Below are 17,166 nucleotides of genomic sequence, written 5' to 3'. Positions count from 1 at the left end.
CTTTACAACCATGGGAATCAACATACAAGTCCTGGGACCTCTCCTGTTTGGTATCTACTTCTCTGAAGTACAGGCTAACACAGAAGGCCTCTGGCTAACGAAGTTCACAGATGACTGCAAACTAGGAGCCATAGTCAAGTCCCCAAATGATGTCGACATCCTACAGAAGGGCCTCACTGAGACAGATGCCTGGTGTCAGAGCCATGGTCTCAAACTCAATGCCAAAAAGTTCAGTGTCATCCCCTTTGGTATAAACTCTGTACCCATGAACTACCACATAGGCAGCAATCTACTGATAAGAGACCTTGGGACCCAGGTGGACAGTAGTCTCTCCTTTGATAGTCACATCGCCACAGTAGTCAGGAAGTCCTTCTACGTGGTACACCTCATCATAAAAGGGTTCTCATCCAGGAAAAAAGAGGTAATTGTTCCCCTCTACTCATCACTCATTAGACCCATTATAGAGTACAACGCCCCTTTCGGAATGTACCTCACAAGACATCTGCAGCAGCTGGAAAAGCCACAGAAGTACCTCACAAAGAGGATTATTGGCCACAAACAAATGCCCTACACTGACCGCATCAAAAAACTCCAGCTTTACTCTATAGCATATCACCTTCTCCTAGGTGATCTCTGCCTAACATATAAAGCTATGTCAAACCCAGAGCTGTTGGACATGCTACACCTAAAGAAATCCCATTCCCTCCAAGCTACATGCTGTAGGGACCTAAACCTTGTCACCACAATAAACAGGACACGCTGGAGGGATAGATTCTTATCCCAGATACTTCCTATACTCTGGAACAAGCTACCCATCTATGTCAAGCAAAGTTCTTCATTAGCACTCTTCAAGAAAAATCTTGATGAGTGGATGGGAAATAGGAAATACACCCCGGAGATCACTTCTGTGTCTCTGCTGGACAGTGGCACAGGAAAATAACTTTCTTGGGCGGCGTAAGCTATGGAACCTTGCTGGCTAGGCTTATGTAGGCCCTTGGGCCGATAGCCTAGTACCTACCTATGAACCTATGAACGAGTTGGTGACAGAAAATGTTTTTAATTTCTCACCAGAAATCTGTGAGATTTCTTCACTACAGTTTTGCACGCATCCTGATGTTTAAGGAGAGTATCATACATAAACTCAGTTAATACATTTTAAGAAAATCCATCATTGTTTCCAGCCTGGGTACTTAATAAAGGATTTTTTTACTGGAAACAGACTGTCTTCCCTGCTTGGATTAGTTCTGAATACCTAACAGAGTTAAGAATTCTGTATAATATTAATAATATTTCAAAATAAGTTTTTATTTTTTGATTTAGGACATTTTTAATTTCACTACTTCTACTACCATTTGCTGATTTTATTTTCTGCTTTTTAATATATAGTGATTAACTAAACATACAGGAATTGAAAAACTTCCACACAGAGAAGTTTATTACATTGTTTTAAAATCTTAATTACCTGACCTGCTGTAGGACTAGCTGGCAGTGTGTGATATGTAAGTAGGTATAATTTAAGAAAGCATTCAATTTGCCATCTGTATAAAGAAAGTTGAAATTAAAAGTACAATGTATATCTGGGGATGAATGTTTTTTCTTAAGAAATTCGATAAAAAAAACCTTAGTTAAGATTTGGAATGAAATAATTTTACATTAATTTATTAATTTTACATCTGTCCCAAGTTTCTTAGTAGGAGAGGATGGTAACATTTATGAAGGTCGAGGCTGGAATACAGTAGGAGCCCACACACGCGGCTACAACACTACTGGATATGGCATCTGCTTCCTGGGAACTTTTACAGGTATGTTTGTCATATAATTTTTATTGACTATTTGACACTGAAGAATATTTACTTGCTTTTCCTACTGCTTTAAAACAGCTTAGAATATTAGAGGATCTTTGAGATGTTTAATACCTGTTATTGTGAGTTTAAAGGTGTGGCTTTAATTAAAATTGTTAGATGCAACATGCAACTTTAATTAATGAATGGACTCAAACTGACAGCAACTTATGCTGCTAAGCCATTCCAATTTCACACTGAAGGAAGCAGTTTCCTTAAATATTGATTACTAGTTTGAATCTCTGTTGATTTTTTTTTATTTGTTATTATTTGGTGCTCTTTATGATTAGTTTTCTTTCAGATTATGAAATAATATTAATGCAGTTCCTGTGTACTGCTTTCTGGATTTTTATGTCTTTTTGACTGCACTCCTTGTATCACTGTTGTTATTGCAAAACTATGCCAGTCTCTATAACCTGGGCAACCACTTATTAGGACAAAATCTGAATTACCCAATGAGAGATTAATATGTCTGACACATATAGTATCTGTAACTTAATCTAGCAAAAAACTGTGACTCTGAACAAGTCACTTAACTAGAGAATAATCCCAGGTCATTCTTGAAAAGGGCCGCAAGTCCAGTGGGCTTATCTAATTAATAAATAATAAAATTAAATTAAAATTATTTCCAGTTTTAGGATCGTCTGAGACCACTCACTGCTTGATGTAACTCTTCTCCAGTATACAGAGGAATTTACTAAGATGATGAAGTCATACCTCTCAACTGTACAGATTTTCGCAGAAAGTCCAGATTTTTGCCTCATATTTTTGGTCTGTTTCTCATAAAATTGTGTTTTTTTTTTTGAAAATCATTGACAAGTTATTCAGGGTTGAAATTAGCAAATAATGGCAGCCTTTGAGTTTTGGACTTTATACCCTTCAGAAAATTATTGCCAATGCAAAATGTGTTATTCTATCAACTTTGTAAGTCTTTAAGAGCAATATTTAAAAAGTATCTCTGTTTTTGGGCCTTTGTCCCCCCCATTATTTATGGCTTTGTCTAGATTTCTTGCTCTAATAGGTTGAAAGGTAAGCTGAAGGCTTGCAAGTTACTTATTCAGTCTGCACAACACTAACAACACTTTTAAAATATACACTTAATTAAATATTTCAGGTTGTTTCCTACCCCATATTTCACAGCTGTATATTTTTTATGCAGAGCTTACTGTCATTCTGTAGTCGGATCACTTTCTAGAGCAATGAAATCCCAACTTCCTGAGTCTCCCCTTTCAGCCATCCACTTCAGAAGTAGAAAAAAGACATGTTCATGTAATCAGTACCTTAAATTAAAGCCATACCTTCAATTCCAGGGTGGTTTTAATTAACTGCTTTTTTTTTTTTGAAAATGATATATCTCGCTTCATACTGAAGGCACTCGGAGATCAGATTGATGGCTTTGCTTATAATCACTTTATATGTGATTGTCTTTTTTCATCTGTAACATGAACAATGTTCTGACTTCAAATCTATGTTATCTCTCTACAGCTGCATTTTTGTTTATGGCATCACAGTCTGTTTTTATGGAGATAATTTTGACTTTATACTCAAGATATTAAGACATCACATGACGGTACCTGGACAAAATGTATGTAGCAGAAGTGATAATTGTAATTATCCTTTAATATTTCCTTCAGTAATAAGTAAAAAAGAAAATCAAAGCTACACTGATGCCAGTCTCATACGTTTCTTGAAGAGTGACAGTGTCAATCACTTTAAATGGCACTCGCATATGAGCTTAAGAATGATTCAAGGGAATTCAGAAGCTGATGAGAAGGAAGAGTAAAAGGCAGCAAGTGTGGTCACCCACTGATGATGAAAGCCTCTCTTGTACGTAGTACATAAAATCTGAACAGATCCACAGAAATAACATAATACAGTAATAATAAATTATACTTTGCCTAATCAGTATACTGTTCCCCTTACTGAAAGGTTTAATATGTAACATCTCTATGGATTATACTACCGTTTACAGTGTTCCATGTGGCCGATTTTCCTCATCTCCTCCATTTTTATGTGACATAGTCCTGTTCCATAAATTGTCTCCCCTTTTGTATACTTATTTATTTATTAACTGGGTAGCCAAGCTGACCTAAAGACCCTTTTTAGCCATGGTCAGACCCACAAGGCAAGTACATGATACAAAGAAAACTTAACAGCACTATCCCTGTGTGTACAAAATGTATTTACAAAGCATGTCCAGTTAAATGAAAGAAGAACATGGATTACCCTGCAGCATACCTGTCAACCTCTTAGCACAAGAAATGTGGACAAAGCCTAAAATAACGGGGGGACAAAGACCCCAAAACAGGGGCAGATATTAGATATAGCTGTTATAAACTTAGAACATTGCTAAAATACTGGTATTTGTGCTACCACACATTTTTTGAAGGACATTGAGTATACAACTCAAATGTATATCATTATTTAATGACTTCTATCCTTAGTGATTAGCCAGAAAATAACAAATATGATGAGGAACAGACTAAAAATATGAGGTACAAATCTCTACATTCTGTGAAAATCTGGACAGTTGAGAGCTATGCCCCGCAAAGTGTACAAAAGCATCACAGTGGCTGAAGAAGCAATATATTGGTTCACATCTAACATAAGACCTATTTGCTTTATGAAATCCAGGTATGGAATGGAAGCAAGCTTGTGATAATTATAGTCTCTCCATAATGCTGTACACATATGGTGTGTCTCAATTAAGATATATTCCTTTTGGGATTGATATTACTTCTAGGAGACCATGCTTATTAGATTGAATTTTGAAAACTACTACTCTTAATATTAATGTAGTTGGAGTTATGGTTAGTAAGTGACAATCTGCTCACATTTGCACTATTGGCTTATAATAAAATTCATAGGGAAGAACAGTCCTGTTTCATTAGAAGTAGGAGTAGGTTTGAGCCAGAAGCCTTTATAACAAGCACTGAGTTCAGGTAACTGGTTTACATTTCACAGCTGATGATGGTGTGCACTTTTTCAATGCAGCTTTTCTGAATCTTCCATATAATGTGTCTCCTCTGCATCAATCCACAGGCAGGCAGAAGAACTTTCCTTGGATTACTGTGCAGGGTGAAATATGTTGCTGCACATTGATCATCTTTGGAAACTGTGAATTAGCTACCAGCTTTCAGAAGATGTTTGCTGTGATGGCTTCTGGAAGGTGTATTGTATGATTTATAGGTTCATGGGTAAGTACTAGGCTATCTGCTGTTTTTAATTTCGCCAAGTCTTTTGGGTTTCTAATACCATGATGGGAATGGACCCCATTCCTCCGTCAAAGTGCAATTAAAGTTCATGAAATTAGTATTGTTTCACTCTTTGATGTCAGCCACAAGTGCTCTTCCCAGCACCCACAATGTGCCCAGTAATGACTCCTCCTGCAATTCGTATGGTGTTACATAAATTGGTAACATATCTAAATACGGTTGTAAATTCTTTTTTATAAGACCCGTTGCTCCTACTACTATTGGAACTGGCTGGGTATCTTTCTTCCACATGGCTCTCGTTTCTGCCTACAGATCCAGGTATTTTATGAATTTGTGTCTCTCTGTACACAAGACACTGTAGTCACTGGGTGTGGTGATTTCAATGATCAATGCTACTTGTGTCTTCTTTTCTTGCACCACTATATCTGGTTTTCTAGCATCTATCTTTTGAACTGCTGGTATTGGGTGATCCCATGTGATATGAACTTCATCATTTTCTATGATTCTTTGTGACTCATGCTTCCAGTGTTTTTCAGCCACTTTGATACCATAATATTTGCACAATCTCCAGTGTAACAGTCTCGCCACATTATTATGTCTTTCAGTATACAGTCCCTCTGCCATTAGTGCATCACAACCAGCAACAAGGTGTGTGACTGTTTCCAATTCGGTTTTACAAAATCTTCATATATCTGTTTCTCCCACATGTTCAATGGACTTTGTAAACCAGTGTGTACGTATCCCACTATCTTGGGCTGCCAATATTAACCTTTCATTTCTTGGTTTGAATTCGCCTCTCCTTAACCATTCCTGAATTTGTTATTGATCAACATCAGGCTCTTCCAGAAGTTTTCTATACTTGCAACTATATTTATGTTTTTTCCACATCTCTTGCCTTCTCATCTGGTCCTTCACCTTATATTCTTATTTTGTTTTTTTAGCACATTCAGTTGCTGCCTGGTTTTAATCCAGTTCTGGTTTGATTTCCATTCCTGCTTGACATCGATATGCTTCTGCCAAGCAGAGACGTCATCTTAGATTTATTCTCCTCATGTTTCAAAACTTTCACTACATTTGGATCTTGTGAGGTCAGTAAATATATGTGGAGTCCCACAATTGCAAATCTATACATGTAATCAGTTTCAAGGAGGCCCATCCCTCCTTCAGAACAGGAAATATATAATCTTGGTATACACTGATTTTTATAAATCATTTGGTAAGCATGAATCATCCTTCTTGTTTTAATATCCAGTCTGTCCATCACTTTTTGGGGCCAGTCAGTCACTCCAAAATTATAAGTTAGGAAAAGAGCAAATTGATTTATAGCTTGGATCTTGTTCCTAGATGTCATTGCTGTTTTCAGGATTAATTTAAGTCTTCTAAAGTACTCCTTACTGAGTTTTATTCGCATTTGTTCATGTTTTATTGCTGATCCTTCATCAGTTCCCAAGTATTTATAAACTCTCTCTTGCTCAAGTTCTTTTATATCACATTCTTGTTCCAAACTGATGTTTTCCTGGCGCTGCAGTTTTCCTTTTTTAAAGGTTGCTTTTGCACATTTATCAAGACCAAATGACATTCCAATATCATCTGAAAAAGTTTTGACAACCTGCAGCTATGCTTTCAGTTCCTCATCTGATGAGCTATACAGTTTTAAATCATAGACAAAAAGAAGATGAAAAGTCATTAGACATTGTTGTTTTCTAGGAGCCGAATTGTAACCATAGCCTAAGCTGTTAAGTAAACAGCTTAATGGATTAATGGCAAGGCAGAATAGCAATGGTGACAAAGGGTCACCCTGGAATATCCCCCTTTGAATTTTTATCCCTGGGATAATAATCTGTCCTTTATCATGACTTAATTGCAAGGTGGACTGCCACAGTTTCATGGTTACTGTAATGTAGTCAATCAGTGTAGGGTGTATCTTATACATTTTTAAACACTCTTTTATCCATGAATGTGGGATACTATCAAATGCTTTTTGTAGTCAATTCATGCCATACTTTTTTCTGCATTGCCACCTACTTTTGAGCATTTTCTGGCTTGTTAAACTTGATTTCTGTGTTGGTAACTGTATTTAGAACACAACCTAGAGCTGATTACTGAATTTCATGCCTGCACTTATTTTTAAAATCATTTTTTTTCTTAAAACTTGCATTTTATCTGTCTCTGGCCTAGCACTCAAGTGTGGGGTCATTTACTGCACTGTTCTAACTTGTTGATACTTGTGAACCTCTGCTTTCCTTAAAAAAACAAAAAAAAAAATCTTGCTTTTTTTCCTACTTTTCTGAGATTTAAAAAAGTTCAGTTACAGATTTGCTGTTCTGAACTGTTTGTAAGTTTCTTGGAGGCCATTGTTTGCTTGGGCTAAAGGGAAGTCTCTGTGTTCATAAGTGGCAGTGATAAACATTGAGCAGCCTGCCTGCCCCTGTGGGAGTGGTTACTGCCTTGAAACTGTAGTTTTATTGGCCATTTTGGGTTAGTTCCAAACTCCTTGATCTCCCTCTCTTAAAACCTGATTGCCCCATGGTTTTGGCATCTTTTCAGACTTGTTGGCTGTTGGTGAAGCACCCACCAAGAGGAGAAAATGCTGAGAGAAGAAAGGAGCCACTTTTGAGAGTTTAAGTATTTTGCTTCAGATTATTTGTTAAGTTTTTCTGCATTGCCACCTACCTTTGAGCATTTTCTGGCTTGTTAAACTTGATTTCTGTGTTGGTAACTGTATTTAGAACACAACCTAGAGCTGATTACTGAATTTCCTGCTTGCACTTATTTTTAAAATTGTTTTTTTTTTAAACTTGCATTTTATCTGTCTCTGGCCTAGCACTCAAGTGTGGGGTCATTTACTGCACTGTTCTAACTTGTTGATACTTGTGAACCTCTGCTTTCCTTAACAAAACAAAAAAACAAAAAAATCTTGCTTTTTTCCCACTTTTTTGAGATTTAAAAAAGTTCAGTTACAGATTTGCTGTTCTGAACTGTTTGTAAGTTTCTTGGAGGCCATTGTTTGCTTGGGCTAAAGGGAAGTCTCTGTGTTCATCAGTGGCAGTGATAAACATTGAGCAGCCTGCCTGCCCCTGTGGGAGTGGTTACTGCCTTAAAACTGTAGTTTTATTGGCCATTTTGGGTCAATTCCAAACTCCTTGATCTCCCTCTCTTAAAACCCTCTTTTGCGCGTTTTTGCGCATTTTTGCGCATAGCGCAACATCGGGCAGCGCCACCTAATTGGGTTTAAACTGGCTCCACAAAGTCTGCTCTTCACTTTTTCCCTTAGAACTGCTCTATCTCTCAAATTAAACACCATATTCCCATTCTAAGGCCCCTCACTGGTCCAAATAAGTAATCTTACAAGTTAGCACTAATAAACCATAAGCACTACTTACTCTTATACTCTCTATGATTACCTTGTCCCCTATTGGTCCATTTTAATTCAGTTCCCTATATTACTCTAGCATGTCCAAAGGTCAGTCAATGGTTTCCTCTCCAGTCCAGCTGGTGAATCTGGGAATTTTGAGGCAATGTTACAACTGTCTCATGTACACGGACAACCCTCTCCTTCTCCAAACAGGTTTAAATATATGTGAGAGATGCAACCATATAGCCAAACTGGTGGCTGAGCTCTCTCATCTCAAAACTGGTGTAACCAGTCAGGAGGAGAAGGTAACCTCACACAACACAATTCCAGTATCACATAGTCCCACCACAACAGCGAACCAAACACATAAAAACACAAAAACATACTTGGAGGCTCTAAATAAAAATATATCTAAGCAACGGAGACCTCCAAAGCAGATATCCAAGCAAACGCTACCCTAAAACAAAACACGTACAACACATAGCACACAAAGTCAGTGTGCCAAGCAGTCACAGCCCTTAAGGCTGAATAACACACCTGATACTCTTGTAATAGGTGACTCTATTGTCAGACACACTGACGTCCTGCTCACCAGGCTGAATAAAGAGAAGGTCACAGTGAGCTGCCTTTCGGGTGCTAGGATCTGCCACATAACGCAAGCACTCAAGTCACTCCAAAGCAAATGCAAATATGACTCAGTCATTGTACATGCTGGCGTGAATGACCTGAGATGTACCTCCCTTGACTACATGAAAAGAGACATAGAGGAGCTCTCTGATCATGTAGCCCAGGCCGGTATGAACCTGAACTTGAGCAGCATCTTACCCTCACCTAGAATGATGCCACAGTATAAAGACAAAATGATTGATTTTAACAATTGGCTAAAATGTTGGTGTCATTCAAAGGGGATCCAGTGTCTGTCAGCCTGGGATGACATGCTCGACAAGCCACGTTGCTTCACTAGGGATGGCTTGCACCTGTCACCCATGGGCTTTTGGATATTAGCAAAGGCTCTTGCCACCCCCATAGTACCTTTTTTAGGCAAGGCTCAAAAGTCAAACCCACCTCCATAGACAGCACAAGGAACAAGAAACTAAGGGTAATGCTGCTAAACGCCAGAAGTCTTAACCTCAAGATGCATGCACTCGAAGCTCTCCTCAGTATGGAGAACATCGATATCTGTGCAGTGACAGAAACCTGGTTCAAGGCTCCAGAGAGCACCCCAGCACTACCAGGTTATACCTCATATCATGCTTTTCGGCCCCAAAACCCAGAACGAACCACAAAAGGAGGGGGAGTTTCCATATTTATCAAGGATATCCATACTTCCAGGTTAGTGGCATTGCATGAAGTATCGGAGACCATCCATGTGCAACTGACAGTGGGCAAGACTGCTTTTCAGTTTATAGCATCCTACAGACCACCCTCTCAAAGTCAGGAATCCCACTCGGCTTTCCTGAAAACATTGGAGAACATGAAGATCTCTCCGAACACCATTATATTGGGTGACTTCAACTACCCAAACATAGACTGGGAGCATTACTCAAGTCCAAGCACCTTAGCCCAAAGGTTCCTGGAATTTATAAACTCAAATGCTATGGAACAACTAGTCACCACTCCCACAAGAGGGGAAAATATACTAGACCTGATCATTACCAACATGGGGACTCTATGCTCCATACCAGAAGTATGTCTCTCATTGGTAAGATCAGACCATAAATTAATTTCACTGGATATCCACATCCCGACCCCACCCCCAGCCCAGAAAACCACAGTGAAAAACTTCTCAAAAGCGAACTTCACACTTCTCAAAACCGAAGTAGAATCCTTCAAGGCCCCAGGGCCAGTGGAAACCATGGCCCAAACTGCAGAATCCTATATAAATGCATTCTATGGACATCCCCAGGAATGCATGGATCATGCTATCCCAAACAAAATCAAGACCCAATCATCCAAAGGCATGCGTCCAGTCTGGTGGACCCCAGCCATAAATAAACTGTACAACAGAAGGAGGAAGCTACTACATGATAGAGCAAAATCCCTAAAAGGGAAGGCATCTCTGATCAGTACTAGCAAAACATTACGATCCCTCATAAAATCCTCCAAGGCCAGCTTCGAGAGAAAAATTGCACAGGACACTAAAGACAATCATAAGGCTTTTTTCAGTTATGTTAGGAACCTGGGATGCAACTCCCAGACTTGTTCTGAGTTGATTCTAAATGACAAAAAATACACTGAACTCACAGACATTGCCCATATCCTGGCAGACAGGTTCAGTGCAAACTTCTCCCCCCCTCCCCCCAAAAGAGCAAGTATCTATCCCGGCAGAGTGCAGCCTCCCAAACATCTCTGATGCTCAGGTGAAGGCCGCCCTCTCCAAAGCAAAAAACACTGCTTCCATGGGACCAGATGGCGTCCTGGGTTGCGTCCTACATGAACTCCAAAAATAACTAATCCCTCAAGTAAAACTGCTGTACAATCTCAGCCTCACTACAGGATATGTGCCCAAAGAATGGCGTACAGCAACAGTGGTCCCACTCCACAAAGGTGGCGCCTCTGCGGACCCTGGAAACTATTGCCCCATAAGCCTGACTAGCCTAGTCTGCAAGGCTATGGAGAGGATCATCATGGAACTCGTAAACAAAGACGTTGGGGACCTACAGACACTAGATCATACCCAATTTGGCTTCGTCAAGGGCAGATCCTGCCTTTTGAACCTGGTCGACTTCTTCGAAACAGTCACCAAGGCCATAGATGAAGGGAAGGTAGTCCACACAGCCTATCTGGACCTCGCAAAGGCATTTGACACAATACCCCACGGGCATCATAGATAAGCTATCCAGCCTAAATATAAACCCCTATGTCACAAGATGGGTCGCAAACTGGCTCAAAGACAGAACCCACAGAGTCAGAGTTGCTGGAGCCATGTCAGACTTGAAACCGGTCACAAGTGGCATCCCACAAGGTTCTGTCCTGGGACCTCTCTTGTTCGGTATTTACTTTTCTGAGGTACAGGCCAACGTGGGAGGACTATGGCTTACCAAGTCCGCAGATGACTGCAAACTGGGCGCCATAATCAACTCGCCAGCTGACACAAACATCCTTCAAAAAGGTCTCGCAGAGACAGATAACTGGTGCCAGAGCCACGGTCTAAAGCTAAATGCCAAAAAGTGTATAGTCATACCCTTTGGCAAAAAAAATGTGCCCACAAATTACCACATAGGTGGCAACCCATTAAGTACAGAGAAAGTAATTAGGGATCTGGGGACCCAAGTTGATAGCAATCTCTCCTTTGACAACCACATTGCCAAAGTGGTTAGAAAGACCTACATAGCCCACCTCATCATGAAAGGATTCACATCTAGATCAAGAGAGGTAATTGTGCCCCTTTATTCATCCCTCATCAGGCCCATCATAGAATACAATGCCCCCTTTGGGATGTACCTTACCCGACACCTGCAGCAATTAGAAAGACCCCAAAAGTACCTCACCAGGAGGATCAAGGGACTCAAACAGATGCCATATGCTGCTCGGTTAAAAAAACTCCAGCTCTACTCAGTTGCATACCATCTACTTCGAGGCGATCTATGCCTGACATATAAAGCTATGTCCAACCCAGAGTTAATGGACATGCTCCACCTCAGTAAATCTAAATCCCTTAGAGCCATGCGCTTGAGGGACTTGAACCTCAGCACAGAAATAAATAGAACATGCTGGAGGGACAGATTCATAACCCAGAGGCTCCCTTCGCTCTGAAATAGAATTCCAGTTCATGTTAGGCAGAGCACCTCACTGACTCTCTTCAAGAAGAATCTTGAAGAGTGGATGGGGGATCGTAGGTTTGTCCCGGAGATTACTTCCGTGTCACTATTAGACAGAGGCACAGTAAACTAAACTTTAAAAAGGGCACAGTATACTCATATCAAGGGGTGGCATAAGCCAAACACAATCGGGCTAGGCTTATAAATGCCCCAGGGCAGATAGCCTAGTATGAACCTATGAACCTATTAACCTATACTTAGATTCTTCCCCCTTCTTACAGTTCTCCACTATAACTTTGTTTAACAACAAATGATCCTTTGTTCCATATGACTTTCTTTTATTGCCCTTTTGTTCTACTGCCATAATTGAGATTTCTTCTAAATGAGTATATTGGTGTCAATTCCCGTGTATAGTTTATACGTCATTGGAAGACAAATTATTGGTCTATAATTTTTTAAGGTAGCTTGCAGGTTCGCTCTTAAGTAAGAGCATTGTTTTTCCTGTTGCTAACCAGTGTGATGTGTGTTCGGGGTGTGTATATAAATAGTTCTTACTCATGGCTAAATCCTCGTGCAAAGAAGTTAATACTTTAAGCCAAAAGTTAGGTACTGCATCTGGGCCTGGGGTTTTCCAGTTAGAGGCTTTTCTCAACTTTGTTTCAATCTCTCTGGCTGTTATTTCATCCCATTTCATATCCTGCACCTTTAAACTTCTTATTCTCTCTTTTACTTCTTCTATTCATTTAGCATCTTTGTTATGTTCCACAGGATCTTCATAGATACTTCTCCAGAATGTATCTACTTCCTCTTTTTTGGCATGCTTTCAATTCCTTTTACCTTATTTCCCAATTCTCTATAAAACTTTTTTGGGTCATCAATAAATTGTTTATTTTGTGCTTTTCCCTTATATGTATCTTTGTATCTTCTAAGTCTTTCCGCCTGTTTTGAAATTTTTAGTTTGTTATCTCCAGTAGTGCGTAATAGATCCTGGTCTGTTCTAATACTGCGCATTGCTTTTTATCACATCAATCTTTCTTAGTATTTTTGTTGATCTATTTCTTCTTCTATAATCTTCTAACAATGACACTTCTTGTCTTAGTTGCTTTATAGTTTTCTCTATTCGATATTTCCATGATGGTATTCGCTTTCGCCCCCTCTTTTCCCTTATGGGTTATTTTATGCCTAGTCAGTTTCCCCCAAAGGTTACAATCAAACCCTGTACTTTGCATCTGTGAGGTAAACACCTTAACCTTTATGATAGCCCCACTTCCTGAAGCCAGACATTACAATATTTGATGACCTACATACCATAATACAGCATTACACTTTTTTGTAGTTCTAAAATATGCCAATTTTATGTAAAATCTACAAGACAGCATGCATTACATACTTACTTCTTCTTGTAAGCTTGTATTCCAAGGAGCTAGTTAGCCATAAACAATTATACCTTTATAGCTTCCTCACCTATTAGAAGAAGTAGCTTGTCTCTAATATTACTTAAGATATTAATGAAGTCAGTCAGACCTTTAGCTATATAACGTTCTAGCAAAACCATGGTCTAGCTTATAGTTTTAAGCTCAACAGCCAGTATGGCTGCTTGAGAAATGTGGACAGATCTTCCTTTGACGTAAACCGACTTTGGTTCCAAAGCCTAGAATGATGACACTGGGCAATGTTCACTTACAGAGTTAAGATGGATCAAGGTTCTTATACTTCTATTTGACCTCTTAGTAAGAATGGTATCCAGCACGGTATTGCTATTGGTCTGGGGGGTTCAGTTTAGGCACAGTTCTGGCATGATCCATCATGATGAAAGACCTATGAAGATGGTTCTTGTTTGGACCTAGACAATTTAGAGATTCCATGCATTTTGATATTTTTGTGCCAGCAACTCATCTAGCTTTTGAGTGATAACAGGAAAGGATATAGGTCACCTCTACCATCTGCAACATGTAGTCACTCGGTAGGAGTTGAGCAAGACGCCATGTAGAGTGTTTCATGCTAAATATTGGATTCTTAATGTCCAGGCTTGAATGAATATTCTTCCTGACTAGGAGAAGTCTCATGCCTTCTATCCTAAGACCAGAATTATTATTTCAGTAGGCTTTAAAGTTGTGGATAATACAGCCAGAGGAGCAAGTTTTAACCTGTGTTTTTGTTATTGTTATCACAAATGGCTTCCTAAAGGTAATCCAGGTCTCCAACAGATCTCATTTGTTATTAAGGCTGTTCTATTTACATTTAAAATACATTTATTTAGCCCGTTATTGTTTAATTTGACTTGTGGTTAAGGTAAGGTGTAGGAGTGTTTAAGAGGTGCCATGGCCCTGAGTAGATACAGCTAGGGCATTTCTAAAGGGTTGTAGTACATTAAGGTGGATTACCACTGGCTCATATGGTCCCGGGTTAGATCTATGTCTCCTGGTCTCACTAATTTCAGAAGTACCAATTAACTGTCTCTATTTTCTTTATTATACCAATGCTGGAATAGTAATATAACAGGGAAAAACTCTGATTAAAATGTTTGCATGAAGTTCTCATAAGGCCTTTTTATCCACTTATAACACCAAACATAAGTCTCACTAGTAAGATATTTGCTTTGCTGCTTCATTAATAGAGATACAGCACTTATTACTATGACTATGAACAACAAACTTATCACTGCGGCACAGTAGTAATGTGACAGAAACAACAGACGTCATTAGGACAATGATATCAAAAGAATACAAAGCGAAGTAAGTAAATAATATATACTGATTCAACCAAGAAGCTTCAGACACCATAATCACTAGTAACCCCAGTTAGTTAATACTAAAAGCAGCATGTAGATTAATCCTAGGTTGCATAGGATACTGATAAGCAGGGTTATAGGGAACAATTCTGTCTGAATTCAGAGGAGAAGGAGGAGGTGTATCTATGCATTAAAAATATATGGAACTAAGTCTTGGTACACAGCAGATTATGTTAGATAAGAAGGGTTTTGTGGTAACTCACAGAGACATTTCACTGTGGTGCACTGGGGAAAAATTACTCAGAAACACACACGCTATCAAAGCATTTTATTGAAAGGGTTTTCACACACAGCCAAAAGTCATCTTTTTCATGGAGATGTGCTACATGAGAAACCTCCCAACTATCCATGAGAAGTAGACAGTCTTGCTACTACTACTGGGTATGTTAAGCAAACCACCTCTAGAAAAAAAAGAAAGAAAGAAACATAGCAGATATCAGGCTATCAGTACACTATCCAGTTGTACAGTATAGTACCATGTCAGTTGACTCATTTGTTCCTTCAGAAGTAAGAACCAGGCATCCCCTAACTGAGTAAGAGCCCTCCAGCTCAATCATTTCCATTACAGGGGCATAGTCAGTCCAATCATTCCCCTACAGATAGGAGTAGGACATCAGGGAGCAAGCAAATGTACTAGTCCCATGGAGGCAGACCCCTTATAACCCCTTCCCATATGTGCCCGGCCATTTGACTCACAATAGCTGACTAGGTAGGGAATGATGTGAGTATGTCCACCCATATCATCTACAGTTTAGCAACTCATGCTCCGCTTAACAGATCAAGCTTGCTGTGGCCTATTTTACAGTTTATAAGATCACTGACTCTCCAGTCGGTGTCACTGATGTGGTAGGTTGGTTATGTTGTCTCCCTCCCCTCTAGGATGGCCAAGCTGATGTCAACTGTTCTAGCCTATCTTCCTTTACCTGGCCCCTCCAACACCCATGTCACTAATCAAACATGGGTCATGTAGACTGAAGTAAGGGCTTTGTCCCCGGACTACAGGGGCCGGGTCCCTCTCTGCTGCGTCTGACAATCTTTGCCACAAATTTGAAATTTCTTTCAGTCTGCAATACACAGTTACCATTTGAAATTACTTTCAGCTTGCAATACACAGTTACCAGTTCATGCAAAAGGTTGTCCTAATACAAATATCCTGAGAAAATAAAGTTTCCTTCCCTGTTACTTACATAGTAACTTTTGAATTACCTGAATAATATTAACAAACAAAAGTATTGCAGTTATCCATTGAACAGGCTTTCTTGAAGTGTTGAGTTTAGTACCATTGTCAGAAGATCATCTGAAGAGATAGGGATAGGAGAATAGGGCAATACAAAAAAATCTGGCTTTACTCACAGACAAGAGGTCCCATGGAAATAGAGTGTGGTAATGTATAGATGTACAAAGGGCTTCACATGGTCCAGAACTGGATTTAAACACCTCTTATGTGGAAATGACATTGGGGAACACACCAGCCAACTGATATCCCAACCTGCCAAGTTCTTTACCTATAACTTTGCTTTAATTTCTGTTTATATTCACTAATCGCCTGTCTCACATGTGCAGATGGCAATTAATGTGTCTAACACTCCTCTTTTAAAGGACTACACCATGTGAGTGAGAGGCTGTATGCTTTTTACCTATGAATATCTTTAGGGTAAATGTCCTAATACTGATCTTTGTGACATGCCTACTGTTATTTGCTGAGAAGCTGACAGTTTGTCCGCTCTGTATACAGACTGTGTTCTCTGACAGTAGTAACATTTAGACCAACTGATTGTTATTAAGGCTGTCCTGTTCACATTTAAAATGTCTTTGTTTAGCTCATAATTGTGGGCTAGTCTGATTCTTTAATTTGACTTGTGGCTAAAGCAAGGTGTAGGAGGGTTTATTGAGGTTTCATGACCTTGATTAGTTACAGCTGGGGCTTTCACCATGATGGATCTTGCCTAAACTATGCTTGCACTGAGATCCAGTTCTTACAGTCTAAGTTATAGCAGTAACAACTTGCATCAAATGCTTTTGATAGGTCTACAATAGCAATGCAACAATTTCTCCTTGTTTTTTTTTTTTTTTTTTTTTTTTTTAATGAAGCTGTTTCAGTGCTATGGCCCAGCTTAAATACATTTTGTGTTGTGAAAACCAAACTGGGCTCTGTTACGTACTTGAGCAACTGCAGGCGGACACACGTTTTAAGCATTTTTGA

General features: G+C 39.4%; 1 protein-coding gene across 1 annotated transcript in view; it reads left to right on the top strand.

Annotated features, from left to right (window-relative positions):
- The window catches only part of LOC122801562 (peptidoglycan recognition protein 1-like), a 185,052-nt gene that overhangs the window by 137,598 nt on the left and 30,288 nt on the right, over positions 1-17,166 (top strand). The window contains exon 3 of the mRNA XM_044071001.1: positions 1,684-1,802. Coding sequence (XP_043926936.1) covers positions 1,684-1,802 — 119 coding nt within the window. The remainder of the gene's footprint in view (positions 1-1,683; positions 1,803-17,166) is intronic.

The sequence above is a fragment of the Protopterus annectens genome, chromosome 1.part0, assembly GCF_019279795.1.
Source record: "Protopterus annectens isolate FY-2018-M chromosome 1.part0, PAN1.0, whole genome shotgun sequence".
In the NCBI taxonomy this organism is placed as follows: domain Eukaryota; kingdom Metazoa; phylum Chordata; order Ceratodontiformes; family Protopteridae; genus Protopterus; species Protopterus annectens.
Note: the sequence above shows the minus strand (reverse complement) of the source record. Positions and strands in the feature narration are given on the sequence as shown.